The sequence below is a fragment of the Bidens hawaiensis genome, unplaced genomic scaffold (assembly GCF_021521415.1).
Source record: "Bidens hawaiensis isolate Kalapana, Puna unplaced genomic scaffold, B.hawaiensis_p1.1 tig00005567_1, whole genome shotgun sequence".
Classification (NCBI taxonomy): Eukaryota; Viridiplantae; Streptophyta; class Magnoliopsida; order Asterales; family Asteraceae; genus Bidens; species Bidens hawaiensis.
Genome location: NW_027491360.1, coordinates 1,481,345 through 1,499,941, shown reverse-complemented (window position 1 = coordinate 1,499,941; position 18,597 = coordinate 1,481,345). Strand labels below are relative to the sequence as shown.

The 18,597-nt window shown below is 36.9% G+C and overlaps 3 protein-coding genes across 3 annotated transcripts; all 3 read right to left on the bottom strand.

Moving 5' to 3' along the window:
- Window positions 1-3,160: 3,160 nt before the first annotated feature.
- On the bottom strand, window positions 3,161-10,816 carry LOC143630105 (peptide chain release factor PrfB3, chloroplastic-like). The gene is made up of 6 exons (XM_077099196.1): window positions 10,606-10,816; window positions 4,505-4,722; window positions 4,228-4,428; window positions 3,926-4,138; window positions 3,656-3,833; window positions 3,161-3,564 (listed from the first exon to the last, which is right to left on the bottom strand). The coding sequence occupies exons 1-6, from the start codon at window positions 10,760-10,762 to the stop codon at window positions 3,275-3,277; spliced, it is 1,257 nt and encodes a 418-aa protein (XP_076955311.1). The 5' UTR covers window positions 10,763-10,816; the 3' UTR covers window positions 3,161-3,274.
- Window positions 10,817-11,449: 633 nt separating this feature from the next.
- Window positions 11,450-15,487, bottom strand: LOC143630122 (uncharacterized). The gene is made up of 14 exons (XM_077099209.1): window positions 15,316-15,487; window positions 14,862-14,963; window positions 14,705-14,770; window positions 14,346-14,407; window positions 13,981-14,078; window positions 13,841-13,892; window positions 13,638-13,730; window positions 13,412-13,522; window positions 13,097-13,316; window positions 12,619-13,025; window positions 12,435-12,544; window positions 12,284-12,342; window positions 12,021-12,208; window positions 11,450-11,816 (listed from the first exon to the last, which is right to left on the bottom strand). Exons 1-14 carry the CDS (start codon window positions 15,485-15,487, stop codon window positions 11,628-11,630), a joined length of 1,929 nt encoding a protein of 642 aa, XP_076955324.1. The 3' UTR covers window positions 11,450-11,627.
- A 670-nt stretch (window positions 15,488-16,157) lies between these two features.
- On the bottom strand, window positions 16,158-17,678 carry LOC143630104 (protein EARLY RESPONSIVE TO DEHYDRATION 15-like). Its single transcript, XM_077099195.1, has 3 exons — window positions 17,561-17,678; window positions 16,551-16,918; window positions 16,158-16,461 (listed from the first exon to the last, which is right to left on the bottom strand). Exons 2-3 carry the CDS (start codon window positions 16,888-16,890, stop codon window positions 16,433-16,435), a joined length of 369 nt encoding a protein of 122 aa, XP_076955310.1. The 5' UTR covers window positions 16,891-16,918; window positions 17,561-17,678; the 3' UTR covers window positions 16,158-16,432.
- Window positions 17,679-18,597: the final 919 nt, after the last annotated feature.

Genomic DNA, 18,597 nt, shown 5'->3' with positions numbered 1-18,597 from the left:
TACCGTTCTGATACGGATTAGCAATGTGTGTGTAATTCGCATTCTTGTTGGCTTTTAGTTAGTATAATATGTCTTTCATGTTTATTCATAGATTCAACAAAACCCTTTTTGTGTAAAGATTAAGTTATTCTTCACTTAATCGGGACCCAATGGCAATATTTGTTAATAAAATGGCATGATTAAGAGAAAGGATTAACCATCTTGTTTGATGATCGAAATAACACCGAGGGTCTATGATCATATTATAAGTCTTAGTTTGGTGCTTTGCATTTTATTAGACATCTAAGGTTCTAATGAATTGCATTTGCATGTGCAAAACATGCATCATCAGCCATAGAAGAGGAGCCTTTTGTGGACATTTTTGTATATCACATTGCTATTTTTAAGGCAATCTAGTACATATGAATGAGAGCATGTTAGGAGCATCCTTGAGCCCAATTATGTGTAGTTGGAACAGAGAAGCATGCCACATGTATCGGTAAGTTGACACAAATACGGCCCACTTAACCAAATATTGTTTTTGTATATTCGTTATCTAAAGTTACTACCAAAAAGACTAATGCATATGAAACCAAATATGATAAACATAAAAATTCGCCACTGATTTATATTTTAACTAACATAATTTGATTAAGTACCTAACTGCTCATGTTATGAAATAAGACACGTAATAATATATTACAAAAACAAAAGGTGAAAAGTTAAATGGTTCAACCTATGAAGTTGTCGGAATGATCCGAACTTAAAACTTATCCAAACTCGTTTAGACTAAACTAAAATGGTGTATTCCTTGTTAAGTTGTTAACTATGAAGTTGTTCGAAATACAACTATGGTCTAATGATAACTAGTGGATTAAAATTGCATAGCTTTTTTTTATAGCAAATGGGCTATCTGCAACTATATCACATTTATCAACCAGAACAAACAGTTTAACCATCTAAATTGGGAAGCTCACTGAAGTTGACTTGTACTGAGGAAGTGTTGTCGGTTTCTATGGTGGAAAAATGACCGCAGTTTTTTAAAATATTAATTTTCTTATATTAATGGAACTTAATAGAACATATATCACACAAAACCGAACACAAACACGAGGATTAACGTGGTTCGGTCTAAACTGACATACGTCAATGGGTGACACCTATGTATTCTTTATTGAGTGACAAACGATTACAAATACATAACATGATATAAATAATGACTGAACTAGGGTTTGTATCTTATTAAACAAGAAATCTAAACTGGGCTTGGGCCCCGACTACCCGCACATGTGTCCTCTTTGACTTCAAATAATAAACTGGGCCAAACAAGGCCTACGAACCCAACAATATATCCATTTGCTGGTGGGTATTCACCGGCCTCAGTAGTGGTGGCTCATGGGACAGCTAAAACAAATTAGGGCTTTAGGCCCAGACATAATGAAGACCTCTAAGTCCAAGAAAACATTATATATAGATATATTATAACGAGTAAAGTAAACTCAAAATAATGTATTGGTGGTGGTGGTAAACTTGGTTCTTACTAAAGTATATGTTATGTGTTCAAGACTTGTAATAAACAATTTTTTTTTCCTTAACGACTGTCATGAAAAGGCCACAAAATCTTGTTTCGATTTGAGCCTTCACATTCGTTGAGCCGGCCCTAGACCTCATGCATGCAAAAGAATCCCACTAACCTTGCAGAAGTTTGTATATGCTATTAAAATACTCACTCTGCCTTAGATTGAGTTCACCAAATGGGAAATGATAATTTTAAATGTGCTTATCTATACTATATATAATGCACAATCCATGGGCATATTAAGACACTTAACTTTAAGTAATTTACAAATTTTCAAAAACATAGTACAACCTTAAATAAGGGCATAGTAGACATTTTAACACTAAATTCAACGTTTCTTTCATATTTCTTCAAATTATTTACAACAATGCCCCTCAACTTTAATCAACCTTTGGAAATTTAAAAAATAGTTACAACTTTGATCCCCCATCTTTTAACTATATATTATTTATAATTTCACTTTTAACCCAAATTCCCTCACGATTTTTAAACGGTCATAACATTTTCATATGTTAATATTTTTTAAAAAATATTGCACCATAAAAACGAGCATTTTATTCTCTTTAATTTGAGTATGATATTGTCATAGTTTGTTTTCAGTTAAAAAAATAACATCTTACGTATAGACGTTTGTGGTCCGGTTTTGATGGTTTTAAATTAAGCCGCGAGCCAAGCCGTTTTTTGTCATAGAAAACTGAAACCAAACCGTTGAAAATTAAAACCTAACAAAAACAAACCATTAACAATGGTTAGATTTCGGTTTCATTTGTATTTCGCTACTAAATTGAGTTTAAAATAAGAATTCTTAATCCACGGTTTCAAATGGAACGATGAGCACCCAAAAATCTCTTACGTAATTATTAAGGCTTGTATTTCCCACTGCATCGCGCGGGCACTCATCTAGTGTAAAGTGATATAACAGGGAAAGAAAACAGCAAAGGTGACTCCAGAGTCCAGATATGTTAGACGGGATTCAGCAGTTGTTGCTGTTGCAGAAATAACAGCCGTCCTCGAGGGGCCGGCGTGCATTAACGATTTAATGCTTCGAGTTTAAAGTGTATGCTATAGCCTCAAGAAAACCATACAGCTTCAATTAGCTATTGCACTTGGAACAACTCTATGGAACAGCTGTTTATTTCATAACATCTTACCTCGAAGGTGATAACTTTTCTGCAAGCCAATATTATTATTACTTTTATTATGTGACTGTGAATTCGTTTTGGGTTTGGATACCGACCACAAGAAGACCAAACCACGTTGAAAGCATGCTTAACTGTAATGATTTATAAGTAGCATGAGTGTTCATTTGACCAGAAAAACTTAACCCATGTTTATTTTGCAGCCTGTTTGGTTCATTCAGATCTGAATGAGCCTCTGTCCCATTCAGCAACAAGTCTGAATGATTCAGACCCAATTTTAACCATTAAGATGTTTTTCTGTTTGAAACCAAACAATGAATTAGATGTTTACATATGCATGGTTTCATTAAGATGTAAACAAACAGCCCCATAAGTATGTTTGTACTTTGTAATATGTAAACATTTAAGTCAATTTGATTCGGAGTCCATAAGTATGTTCCTATCCAATATCTTCAGACAAGAAATTTAGCATATAATGAGTTGATCAAAATTTCACAAATGAAAACCCTCAAAAATTACATATCAATATCTTCAAACATCAAGGGTCATCATAAATACACACACACACTTACAACTTTTATCCTAACTCACATACATGTCTATTGTTTATATGAGCACTAATAAACGCGTCAAGATTCCCATTCAAAACGAAATTTGGGTCAGCCAATTGAATCCCAGTTTTCACATCTTGAACAAGCTTGTACGGGCGAAATACATACCTTCGTGTTTCTTGCTGCCAATAGTCAATAATACTATCCTCTTTTATTTTACTAATATCGTAAGCACCTTCATCTTTTAATATCACTAGCAGTTTTGCCTTCAACCGATTCAAGGCCTTCATTTTGTTTGAAAATTGGTTCCTCTCACCTACACCATTTTTAACACAACACATGTCGGTTAATCAATAATGCCTACGTGTTTTATTGTTATTATTGCATTTAATAATTTAGATTTCTACCTGATGAGTGAACTGTCAAGCCAGTTGGAATATGTTGGATTTGAACAACAGACCCTCTTCGACCCCGACCCTTTTCACATAACGGGAAGTTATTAATCTTCAAATCCTTCTCATCGATATTTAATTCAGGCGTTTCTTCCAGAAACACAGGAATAATATCAACCGCAGCTGAACTAACCTAAAGTTTTCAAAGAACAAAAATTCAAAAATATGTATCAAAATACAAGGATTTCACTTCAAATGTACGAGTGATTTGTGCATAATACATACCTCGCATAAGGATTCGGGATGAGATGTTATCATTCGATGAGTACCCTTTTCTCCTAAAAAGTAACCATACGCATACTTTTGTTCAAACTCGATAATTACAGATTTGACACCACCTTCGGCTTTTGACCTACACTTTTTCTCAACTATTCTTCCCTTTAGACCTTGCTTCTTAGCCCATTTCATGTACATTCCAACAAGTTGTTCTGCCCATATCTGGTTTAACCAATTTCACAAGTTAGCTAGATAAAAACTAGTATGCAACTAAAAGGTTATGAAAAAAACAGAGAATTTGATTTATGAACCTCGGATTGAATGCCTTCAGATCCCGCTTTAACTATAATGCAAGCTCCTTCAAATTCATATTTCCCTTTAAGAAGTTTGGACATTTCATACTTTGTCAAAAACTTGCTCACATCTACAGACGCAGTATACGCTTGCTTAAGAAGTGAATAATTTATTATGTCCATCTCAGCTAACTCTGTAATAAGTTTGGCTTCTTCAACCTATATAAATCAGAATACAATTAAACAAAATATGAGGAGTTGAAAGATATTAAAGGTTACATGTAAATAATATTACCTTATAGGTAAGGTCTTTAAGGGCATCGACAACCTTAGCACTATCGGCTAACTTGATCAGGATGTCACTAGACTTGGCTAAGTCGTCCCACAAATCATATTCACGAACCATTTCTTCTTGTTTGATTCGGCGCGCTTCTTCAAACTCTAACGCAGTTAGACCCAACATCTCAGAACGGTTAACAGAATCTTCTATCTTCTTTCTCAATGAAAACATACCTACACAAACCACAACATTATTAAAAATTTCTAACATAATATTATATCTTTTAGCAATCCTGATATGAAGCCTTTTAACCTAATTCTTTTGAGCCAGCATCTGGACGCGTACCGGGGCTGGATTACGCGCACGTTACGTGGCGCTGGACGCACGTTTCCCAGTCTGGTATGTGTAACCGACGCCACATGCATAACCGGCATAAGCCACATAACCAACTCTGGGTGGGTGATACAATACCATTAAAAGTCTATTCAAGAAAACATAAGCAGATCAAGCCAGCTGAGCATGAGATGGGTCTTAACTTTATCTTTGGAAATATTCTAGATGACCCATTCAATCCCAAAATTGGTGGTCAATACATTTAATGGGATGGAACAACTTATGGTGGTCAAAATAATAAGTGGGGAAAGAATCAATCTGCGAGCAAGAAATCAGGAGGTCATGAATGTCTATCAATATTATAAATAGCAGACTTTGTTTTACCTTTTCATTCAGTTCATTATATGTATTTTGATTTTACCTTGGTTCTTTGTATTGGAGACTAGCCCCTCTCGAATCGGGCCAACTATCTTAGTTTCTTTAATAAATTAAAGTTTGCTTTTTCGGTTCCTATCATTTGGTTCCATTGCCGGGAATCGAATATGGTGCAGACTCGGGGAGGATCAGAAGCTGGCGGCGCTAATACCGATCCAATTGCCGCCCAATTGGCAGTGATTGCTGAAAGGTTGGAGTCTATGGAATCCATGAAGGATGACATTGCTACTCTCAAACGTCAACAAAACCAGAGAGAGAAATCCAGCAGTAGTGGATCCCGGCGTGAAGATGGGCGCACCAGCCAGTCCCGTTTTAACCGCCGACCCTACCACAAAATTGAATTCCCAACTTACAGTGGGGATGATCCGAGAGGCTGGGTGCTAAAGGCTGAAAAGTACTTCCGCTTCTATAATACGCTTGATGAAGAAAAAGTAGATGTAGCAGCGATGCATCTTGAAGGTGACGCCCTGGATCTTTACTCCTGGTTATCGGCTGAAGCAGAAATGGTGTACTGGGAAGATCTTGTTCGAGAAATGCAGAGGCATTTTGGGCCACCCGAATTCCAGAACCCAGATGAATACTTGTGTAGCATCAAACAAACCGGGCCGGTCCAGGAATACCGACAAGAGTTTGCGCGACGCTCAGCCCAGGTTTCCAATTGGCCCGATCATTGTTTGCTTGGGGTTTTTTTAAATGGACTCAAGGAGGAGTTAAAGGTAGATGTTCAAATCCACAAACCCCGAACAGTTTGCAAGGCGGTGAGCCTGGCTCGAGTTTGAATCCAAACTCAACCTTTCCCGTCCCGATAAGAAAATTACCTGGAGCTCTCAGTTAAAATCTGATTCAAAACCAGTTACCCCTTCCGCCTACTCACCTAAATCTGATTCCAAACCCAACTATCGACTCACAGATCCTGAAAGACAGGCCCGACTCCTAAAAGGAGAATGCTTCAAGTGCGGGGACAAATATAGTCCTGGTCATCGGTGTAAAGTCGGTACTTTCAAGGTCCTTGAAGCTGGTGAGGGAATAGGTGAAGAGCCTGTAACAGAAACAGACATGTTTGATGAGGTTCAGGAAGAAACAGCTGAGATCAGCCTTCATGCGATACTTGGAAAGCCACACCCCACTACTATGAAGATACACGGTATGATTGGTTCAACTGAAATTCTTATTTTGATAGATGGGGGGTCCACTCATAATTTTATCTCGGATGTGCTGGTAAATGAGTTAAAACTCACAAACCAACCCGTAGCACCATTCGGCGTCCAGATTGGGAATGGTGACGTTATTCGTTGTGGTCACATCTGCAAGAACTTGGCACTGCATGTCAATGATCTAAAAATAGTGCAGGATTTCTACCCCTTCTCACTTGGAGGGGCTGACTTGGTTTTAGGCATTCAGTGGTTAGCCACCCTGAATACTGTCCAAGCTAACTGGAAAGAGATGTTTATGATTTTTACAATCCGACGGGAAAAAGCACAAATTACAAGGTATATCATCAGGTCCTCAAAAATCTTCCAGCTTCCAACATTTAGCCATTGAACCCACCACTGAAACTATTATCTCAGATCTCATTCAACCTCTTATCACCCGTTTTACCAGTGTTTTCGAGGAACCCCAAACCTTACCCCCATTTCGATCCCACGCTCATTCCATTCCTTTAATTCCAAACTCCACCCCACCAAATATTCACCCATACCGATACCCATATGCCCAAAAAACTGAAATCGAGAAACAGGTTGCTGAACTCTTAGCAACCGGGTTCATACATACAGCCCAGCCAAAGCCCTTTTTCGAGTCCGGTCTTACTGGTAAAAAAGAAAGACGACTCATGGCGGGTGTGTGTGGATTACCGTGCCTTAAACAAGATCACTGTTGCGGATAACTACCCAATTCCGAACATCGATGAGTTGTTGGATGAATTGTACGGGGCAAAGGTATTTTCTAAACTTGATTTGCGCTCAGGGTATTACCAGATCCGGGTTAATGTGCAAGACATATCAAAAACAGCCTTTCGAACCCATTCAGGGCACTACGAATTCAAGGTTATGCCTTTCAACCTAACAAACGCCCCATCAACGTTTCAGGCTATAATGAATGACCTTTTTCGCCCCTATTTGCGTCGTTTCATTTTGGTTTTTTTTTTTGACATTTTAGTTTACAGCAGTAACATGGAACAACACCTTACTCATCTTGAACAGGCCCTGGAATTATTACAAACTCATCAGTTTTTTCCAAGAAATCGAAATGTTGCTTCGGGCAATCCAGGGTGGTATTTTTAGGGCATGTGATTACCTCTGAAGGAGTTCAAGTTGAACCCGAAAAAATCCAAGCCGTTCAATCCTGGCCCACACCGTCTACTGTGCTCGAAGTTCGCGGCTTTCTAGGCCTAACTGGGTATTATCGGCTATTTGTCAGGAACTATGGGTTGATTGCCAGACCACTTACCGCCCTTACTAAAAAAGATGGGTTTCTCTGGTCAGACGAAGCCACTAAGGCTTTTGACAAGCTAAAACAGGCTCTCACCATCACCCTGTACTGCGTTTGCCAGATTTCACGAAAGCATTCACCGTAGAATGTGACGCTTCTTCTGAGGGTGTCGGTGCCATTTTGTCTCAAGACGACCATCCAGTGGCATATTTCAGCAAGGGTTTTTCCCCCTCAAATCGATTTAAGTCAGCATATGACCGTGAACTGTTGGCTTTGGTGTTGGCAGTGCAAAAATGGAGTCATTACTTATTGGGTCGCCATTTTTTTATTCGCACCGACCACTACACCTTGAAATTCTTGCTGGAACAGAGAATCACGACTATGGATTAGCAGCGGTTATTACTTAAGCTCATGCCATGCGATTTCTCAATCACCCATCGAGCTGGAAAAGAAAATCGGGATGCTCTTTCCCGCCGTCCACATTCCAGTGATTTTTTTTACTCTGGCTATCCCATATTGTCCAGAAATTGTAGACATCCAATCTGGGTTGCGGTCTGATCCTTATACAGCTAATATCATAAATCCCCTGGCGTCAGAGCCCACTTCTTGCCCAGATTTCTCCCTGGTTACTGGTTAGTCAGTTGCTGTTTTATAAAAATCGGGTATTTATACCTGATGTTCATGAGTTAAAACAAAAGATACTTTATGAGGCTCATGCAACACCCATGGCGGGTCATAGTGGATTTTTAAAAACCATGAAACGTATTTCTGCCCAATATTATTGGCCTAAGTTGAAACAAGATGTGCGTCTTTTTGTACAACAATGTCTAACGTGTCAGCAACAAAAGTATGAGACTTTGTCCCCAGCCGAATTGTTACAACCTCTGCCAATACTAACCCGAATATGGGAGGACATATCGATGGATTTTATAGTTGGGCTGCCAACTTCCAACCGATATGATACGATACTCGTGGTGGTGGATCGCTTAAGCAAGTATGGCCATTTTTTACCCTTATCTCACCCGTTTACTGCCAAAGGGGTGGCCACCGTTTTCTGCTGAGAGATTATCCGTTTACATGGTTTTCCCCGATCAATTGTATCTGACCGGGATGTTATCTTTCTTAGCAACTTCTGGCAAGAGCTTTTTCGTCTCTCTCACACCAAACTTAAACACAGCACCGGGTATCACCCTCAAACGGATGAGCAAACTGAGGTGTTAAACCGCCGTTTGGAAGCCTATCTACGGTGTTTCGCCCATGAACAACCGACCAAATGGAGCTCTTACTTGGCTTGGGCAGAATATTCTTATAATACCGGTTACCACAGCTCCACAGGCACCACCCCATTCTTTGTTGTTTATGGTCGCGAACCTCCCCCACTAGCCCCGTATGTTGCGGGGGAAACCAAAAATGCAGAATTGGAACAACAGTTAATTGACAGGGACGATGTGTTAAAGCTCATTAGGGCTAACTTGCAGAAAGCTCAAAATCGTATGCAAACTCAGGCCAATTCAAAACGTCGTGACGTGTCTTTTCAGGTTGGTGACTTTGTGTTTCTCAAGATTCAACCTTATCGACAGAAAAGCTTAGCTAAACGTCGATTTGAAAAGTTATCCCCAAGGTTTTTTGGACCCTACCGTGTCACACGCAGAGTGGGACATGTTGCCTATGAGTTGGAATTACCACCAGAGGCCCGGATTCACCCTGTTTTCCACGTCTCCATGTTGAAACCCGCTCGTGGTTCTTTTACTTCTACTCCCATTGCTCCAATACCACTCACTCGGGATTGGGAGCTTGATCTTCAACCACAATCTGTGGTTGGCCACCGCTGGGTCTACGAGGCAGGTCGTCAGGTCTTAGAGCTTCTGGTTTGATGGAATGGGCGTCCAATGGGAGAACTATGATCTTTTAACTACCCAATTCCCCTCTTTTCGCCTTGAGTACAAGGCGTTTTACCCGGTGGGTAGTAATGATACAATACCATTAAAAGTCTATTCAAGAAAACATAAGCAGATCAAGCCAGCTGAGCATGAGATGGGTCTTAACTTTATCTTTGGAAATATTCTAGATGACCCATTCAATCCCAAAATTAGTGGTCAATACATTTAATGGGATGGAACAACTTATGGTGGTCAAAATAATAAGTGGGGAAAGAATCAATCTGCGAGCAAGAAATCAGGAGGTCATGAATGTCTATCAATATTATAAATAGCAGACTTTGTTTTACCTTTTCATTCAGTTCATTATATGTATTTTGATTTTACCTTGGTTCTTTGTATTGGAGACTAGCCCCTCTCGAATCGGGCCAACTATCTTAGTTTCTTTAATAAATTAAAGTTTGCTTTTTCGGTTCCTATCAGTGGGTTATCGGTATTAAACACACATAACTGATGCTGGTGTGTAGAACGCTGGGTTAAACGTGTAACGGGGCCAGTTTATGCGCGTTAGGTGGTGCTGGACGCGTGTTTCCCGGCCCCAATATGTGTAACTAGGTCCGCATGCAAAGCCGGAACTGGAATGTGCATAACTGGCATTTAAACACGTGTAATAAATGCATGTAATTTGGTGCCGAAAACCAAAAGCAAAACTGAAATTGAAATGCACAGTAATTTAATTATAAAAGGAAAAACATTTTTAAACCAACCTGTTTTTGACCGAAAACCACGTTCAAACCCGAACCAAATTAACCATTTTTTGAATCGACCCATTCTGACCCGAACCGAGCCGTTTGGCAGTCCTACTGAAACTATCTATATAATATAATTAGGTAACATAACAAGATGAAAATTTGTAAATGAATACTATCGAATGAATTTGGATGCCTAACACTATCCAGTTCCATTATAACAGCAGTAATATGATATGGAGTAATTTCAAAACTGAGATAAAATATAGATAAGTAGATAGAGTGTAGAGACCGAGTTGTTTGTGCGAATTGCTATCCATGCGTTGAGAAGAAGCTGAAGCTGGAAGTAGCAGCCGCCGCCGTGTGTTTCTTATTATTATTATTATTCCAACCAAGCAGCATCTATTACCACCCTGGAATTGTGAAGCAGTTGCAGTTTCTGCCGCCATTTTTGTTTGTTGCGGTGCGACTGTGGGTTTTGTATTTGGGTTCGGATAATTTACCACCACCGAGATTAATTATTAATCTATTACTATTTCTTTTCTTTCATTATTTCTGACAATTGCTAACATGCTACTCTCAGATATTTGTTATTTTCTTTCTCGCGGATGTACAGTATCCCTTCTAAAAATAATTCATTTTTTATTCACTGCAAAAATTAAGACCAAAGTAACAAAATATGTAGTTTTTTTTGGTAAAGAATATAATTCAGTGTTCAGAAAAGTGTTTTTTTTAGTAAAGAGTATACACATCGATGAACTTCTTATGACACGTTATCAAACCAATCGTCATAAATATTTACTTTCAAAAAATTAGTTATAAACATTGATGAACTTATGACACGCTATCAAAATATCTAAACTGCATTCCATGTAACACCTCAATATTTTATATACATATATTAAAAACCAACATTTCATACACACACAATCAATATGCATTTACAATAAACGCTATTCATCAATTTATGGTTTCGTGAGTGTGTGACTCACCTTAGTCCCCACCAGTTTGTAACATTTGCCTTTTCTCTTTCTATCTTACAACCACCATCTCTTTGTTCTAATAATTGGATGATAATCAAACATATACTATAATAATCGATATCTTTTATCTTTAAATAAATAAAGTAAAAACAAAATTCAAGAACATAGAAATCCAGTGGCAAAGTGGCATTAAATCAAGATTCCAATATGCATACTAGCAAGAAACAAACATCCCTATACACGTTCCATTTTACCTAGTACCATTAATTAACAGGGTATTGATAGGCCCGTGAGATTTCATTTGACAATTCTCACAATTATAAATAAAAAGTTACAAGGATTCAGCAAACTGAGCAGCATCCAAGTCTAGATCTTGTTTCATGACACAGTTCATGAACCATTCATTACTAAATGTTGGTATCCCATTCTTTATTGCTAACAATGCTTCTTCCATGTTGTCTTCACTTGCCACATATATGATTCTTGCTGAATCCTTTACTTTCTCGAGTTTCCTAATCACCTGAACTTGTACAAAATTTAAACCATTAAAAATACGTCACAGTAACTAACAATAATGAATCCATTTAGGTACCAAACTAATTGCTTAAAAAGATGACCAACATTTTTTTAAAACCATCTAAGTTTCTCAAATCATATATTAAGGTAGCATTTGACCATGTTGACTTTTTTCTTAAAATATTTATATAATCAGAAGAGAACCTACATTTCCACCAGCAGACTTTACAATGGCTGAAAGAGTATTAATGGGAGGCTGCACATGAGCTGCAAGACATACTTGATAACCTTTAAGAAAACCTCCATTATTGCCTCTTGCTCTAAGTACTGTACTTTTTAAGTCAACCCTGTACTTTGACTCATACTCCTCATCTTTTAAAATATAAGGCATTTCATCTGCATACATTAAGAGACCAGAAGTTGTAACATATTTTAAAAGAATATAAAAACGCCAAAAGCCTCATGACTCACCTACAAATCGACCTTCTCTGCAGCTTTCTTTTAACCAAGCAGATGATATAACCCAAGCTCTGCAGTGGATCGTGTACAAAACACAGGTTTAATAACTTGATAGTGTGACAATATTCAATATTCTATTAACAACTTATACGTTATAACTAACCCTGAACAGAGAGCAGTACAAAAATTTAACGTCTTTCTGACTTTTCCGGTTATTACATGTGTGCTAACTCTTCCATCAGACGTAACCGAGCCACCAAGATCCTCGATTATCTATCATCAATAACAACATCCACATCAGCATTAACATTGAAGAAAGAGAATATGAAATCATGAAACCATATTACCTTTGTCAGATTTGATTTTTTAGCATCATCCACAATGTTCATCAACATGATTTTATAGCAGTTTGATTTTTTTAAATCGTCCATGCTCAAAGGACCGCCAAGTGTCGGTGTAAAATCTGACAAATCTTTATCCCCAGAAACAGTTACGGGGCTAACATCCATACAACAATCAGTACTTTTATTATTTCTTGAAACGCATCCACTATCTGACTGACAAACAATCAGATGACTGCCCTTAACTTTCTTTGAGTTTAGTGAGGTATGAGAGGCCTCCCATGTCCTCTTCTTTGCACCTGATGAAGAACATGAACAATGTTTTGCATCACAGATTTTCATTCTCATCTCATCTACACTGTTTCCTGTATTCATGCCTTCCAGACTGTATATACAAATTGGGTCCTGCAAACCTATTACAAGAATATAACTGTGTAAATTTGCGCATACAAATATCAGTTTATTACAAATATAAAATACTCACTTTCTGCCAATGAGGTATTTTTCAGTACTTTTTTAGCTCCAGCCTTAAAGAGAGAAGGCAGGTGTAAATTATTTGCAAAGTTATCTAAATCTTCCTTATTTAAATGAGCAATCATGAGGGTTGAACCGCCAGGAAAGCATAATGCTTTCCTAATATCTGCTTTAATTGGTAACTTTCTAGCTTTACCCTTATTGTCTACTTTCCCAACTGATACAAACCCCTGTCATAGAGACACTGAGTCAGCTAACAATATAGACACTTTGTTAATTAACTAACGATAAAAGAAACCAGATACAGAAGGTATAAGTTTGTAACCTGTTTGACCCAAAATGCTTCAGATTCCAAATCAGCCCAGCAAAATATAGAGTGTACACCAACACTCTGCAGTCTTTTCCGCATTTCCAAATATGTGAGCTGGCCAATACCCTGTAAGTTTCTAAACATGTTAAGTTTTGTAGACTGTGGTTATTTCAGTTAACATATTCAAATGACAACTTGTGTATTTACAAAAGTAAGTTCATATAATGTAATAATACAAGACTTTATGTTGGTAAACAGAATTGACAGCTGCAAGTGGAATCTCAGCAAATCGAGTATCAGCTGGGATTATCTGAAAACTCATTGCGGCAATAACCTGCAGATAGAAATTGAGAATTAAAAAAAAACAATAAAAAATATTTTGATACTGCTAATGCAGTTAAGAAGCACAGAAGAAACAGGCAGACGTTAGAAAAACATATTCACCTCTCCAGGACCGTTCTCAGACTTGGATTTTAAAACCAGTGTGCAATATTTCCTGCACATAAAATGATTTATTATTACTAAAAGAAAACTTGGTATCAACTCTTATAAATTAACATCTACATGGAAGCAAATAAGTTTACCCATTGGATACACATCTTTCAAGGAACATTGACTTCTTTCCAGTATTTGCAGCATAGTTCATTGAAGGTAGTTCTTTCACATATAAGGCTAATATTTCCTACAAACATGAGCAACCACATAAGATAATACAGTGCAGAAAATATACATATCACATGCATCTAGACCTTGTATTTATTATCTAAATCCATTTTTTAATGTTGGTTCAATAAAGTATAAGAAGTTATTGTTCGATTCTTTGTGTTAAGGCTTTCATGTGTTTTATCGTATAAATGTTACACTATTAAATGAACTAACAAACGATACACATAACAGACTGCTTATGCATATACGTGAACGTGTGTATAGAGAGAAAGAGATGAGCTACCTGAGTTAGAGACTTTGATTGAGCGTCAGAATCCTTAGGGTTAACAAGCACAAAGTAATACCCTGCAGATGTAAGCCCCAATCAATACGTGTGAGTAACGTATTTGCACACCTTGATGAAACTAAATGTTCACAAATGTTCCATTTTATGCAACATATTTGTAAACGAGCCGAGCCGCTCGTGCTCAGATCGATAAAAAGCTCAAAACAAGCCAATACTATAAGATACAGCTAGTTCATTAGTTAACTCTGAAGTGCTTTCATAGTTCTGTTAAACCTATTTCTAGCCAACTACTGCAATATCCACACGAGGACGGAGCTATAAAAGTATAAATAAACAAGTTATATAAAAGAAATTACCATTTTCAACCAAACTAAATTTTTGGAGATCATCATTACATTCTTTACCATTTGCATCCTTCACAACTGCCACAAACAATAAATATCATCAACTAAAGCGATTACTCAAAATCAAAGTATTAATAAATCAATTTGTTTAAATTAATCATAAAATTACCAGATATTACGATTTTGGAGTTTCTGGAGAGAGATATTTGAAGACTGTTTTGATTGGATTCAGTTTTGAAGTTGTTTGCTTCCACAACCACCTCACAGTTTCCTGACAAAATATATATAAAAAAAAAAACCATTACATGTAAGCTAATTAATTATAGGGTTCTGTAGGGAAATGAGGAGTTTGATATTGCGATTGGCGAAGAAGACGCGGGTTTCTTTCGAGCCATTGACGTGTTTCTGAAAATTGACTTGAGATCGGTTTGGTTGGTAAATTCAACATTTATATAGGCGGGAAAATGAGGGAATTTCAAGGGATTAAAATTCATTTTGAGTTTTTTTGAATTGGAAAGTGAGTAGAAAAATTTGTAAATTTGGGACCATTTGCAAGATACATGGTATTCTAATGAAATGTTTTTCTTTAGGTTATACATATATGACGGAAATATATGTGTCACCCTCTCTCTTCCACGTCAGTCTGTCATTGTTATGTCTTTCTAACATTTTCTTCTTTCTCATTAAGAAGTGTATCTCTTTCTTTTCTCTCCCCTCTCCTATCACTTTCTTTTTCTGTCCATCCCTTCTCTCGTCTCTTGCCTCTCTCATCCACGGATGCTGACAAACTCCCATGTTAGGCATGCTCTAAAAGTTGCATGTGTTTTAACTTTTTTTCATCAACTGACATATATAAGGTGACATTATAGCTGAGGTTAGTACGTTTATGAGGAAAGGCTACTAGAGTCCCGTTCTTTTTATTTTTCTTTTATCAGTGCGTTGGTGTAAACAATTTGCAAGGTGTTGCGCCAAACTGAATTTCGAGTGATTGAAATGGTGGTAGTTGGTTTGATAAAGTTGTGAGAGAGAAATACGGATATTAACTTTCCTAATATGTTTTGTGTGTATTCAATGTATTGTAGTTGAGGTGTGACAATATCGTAGTTGAGGCGTGACAACGTGAGGGAGTGGAGAAGGAGAGTATGGTTTTAATCATTCACCAACATTGTTGAGGTGATGGATGGAAGAGAAGTTGAAGATTATGTATTTGTAAAATTTTTTAAGTGGTATAAATGTATAATTGGTGTGAATTTGTCAATTTGATCTATTTCATGGTATATCAAATCTCTACCTTTGTTCGAGCAACTTCAGGGTATATCAAATCTCTATCTTACCTGTATTTGTAAGGTGTTTTAAGATGTTTCATGTATTATGTCATTATGGATTTTAAGAACTCTTTCTCACGGAAGCAACTGTTGAGAGTTTTATCTAATATAATGCATTGATAAGAGTTTCACAGTATGTGTTTGTTTTAAAATTAAAATTGTTGACCTGAAACTGGAACTGAATTTTTTTTTCACAATACACTTTCCTGAATCACCTTTTTTTTTTCATTTAGTTTCCTAGGCTAAACAAAAGTGCAGACAGGTATGAACTAGCCTGTTGCCTAAAACACAAAGAAAGCTTATACAGAAACTAACATAGACACATTTTTTTGTACATACTTGAAGCAAACCAAGACCAGAGAAACCTGTGAAACTAATTACATTCAGCCGGATCGATTTTCACGAGCACAAACTCCTAACTATGTTCAGCTTCTGCTTCCAAACCTATAAAAGCAACCATAACACATGTCAGAAGAGTCCAAAAATGACATTATTATCATTATTATTATTACATTTGTATGTCATTAACTTACCATCTGATGTCATTTGGTCATAAGCAGGTATCGCAAACGCGTTCACTGTTTCCATTTCAGATGAAATCAAGAACTGCTCATATTGTGTTTCCATTGCTAAGAGCTCTTCATCAGTGTCAATGGAATCCGGCAACATATCATCAATGTCAGAGTTGTCATCTACATTTCCGAACAAACCATATTCACCCTGCTGCTGACTCATCCAGTAGTCATGAAACCAAGTGGAGGTCTTCACCAGCTGCCACCATTCCGGGGAGAAATCCTCTACTTGGCGAACAGATGCCGGGATGAACAATGGGGCATCTGGATTGAGAGTTGACCTTTGCGAAACCAACGCCATTACAACGATTTCAGTTATAGAAAGTCGCCTGCTAATTAATAAGTAGTTAGTTATAAATTATAATTAATGGAGTCCTTAAATCAACAAGATTATACACTATAAGTACCAGTAACAACTAACAAGGATAAAGTAACATTTACGCAAACTGTGTTTCCGATCAGCAAATGCATTCGTGGATCATTTTTCAATTCAACTTATAAACGAGTAATAAGAATTAGGTTGTGTATATTCGTTCTAAAAACAATGAAAAATACATAACAGAGCCAACAAAGACCGAATAGATGATCAAAACGTGTTACTAAGCTTAATCTCAAGCAGAATATCGTTGGAATCGAGTCCGGTGACTTTGACAGTCAAATTAGTCATCGGATTAGTCTAAAACATTTATTAATGAATTTCAAATGCAGCATTATCCATTATGTCATTATGAAGTGAAACTAGATTCATATACGGCGAAGTTAAGGAAAACAATCGGATTAAATCTCAAATTCAGTAAAGTTATCAAAATCTCAAACCCTAATTCATCGATTATTACGAAGATCGAGTCCATTTGAAATCAAACACAAGAAATTAGGGCAAAATTGAAGAGACTTGAATCCGCATCAATTCAACGGATCGTATATGAAGCATTTAATTCGAGTGAAACAGAAACAATAGCAATGAATTATACCTTTTGAGAAATGGAGATAAAATATCTGCAAACAGATAGATAGGATCCGGAAGGTTATGGAAAGAGAGTGCAAATATATGTGGTATTTATAGGGAAGGTATTCGGATCCCAAACCGGATAGGTTCGGACTGGACGACGCAATGGTCAAATGGTCAGCAGGCAACGCGTGTTAAACACCGTGTGTGAATGGATGCGAGTGATGCAATGGGGTCGGTGACTTGGATCGAATGGACCGATGAGAATGAGATGATTCAATACGATTCGTTTAGGCTGTCATAACATGTCAGACCACGATAAGACACGATGACTTGTTGTACTAACACGAGCACGATACGATAACTAATCGTGTCGTTTTTTTTCTAAACACAACCACAAACTTGTTTAGTAACATGTTAACATATTAAGACTTGTTAAGGGACATGTTTAAACCTACAATAAATAATATATATTTAATGAAACAATTTTTTTTCAAAACAAGCATGAAAGTCTTAATTAATATATAATTTATAACATATTTGAAACAAAATATCACAATCCTTAACATATATAAACAAAAAATCACAAAGCATAACATACTTAAAACAAAAACCATAGAAGCAAATCATAACATCCATTAAAATATAATAGTGGGTTATAATGATCATGAGTGAGATGTTGTATACATATTTTTATATCGGTTTAAGACTTTAGGAATGAATATTTATACATTTTTTTTAATTTAAACAAGTTACTAACAGGTTAACAGGTTTTTAACCTGTTTATACAACGAATTTTGACATGTTTTAATCATGTCGACATGTTTAAGACACGAAACCTATTAAGCTCAAACTCAAACATGTGTCCAACAGGTTAACAGGTTTTTAACCTGTTTATACAACGAATTTTGACATGTTTTAATCATGTCGACATATTTAAGACACGAAACCTATTAAGCTCAAACTCAAACATGTATCCGGTCATGTTAACATGTCCGTGTTATAAATTAGCACCCCTATCCTTAAGTTGATTAGGTCTAATGTGGATATTGGTTAAAGGGT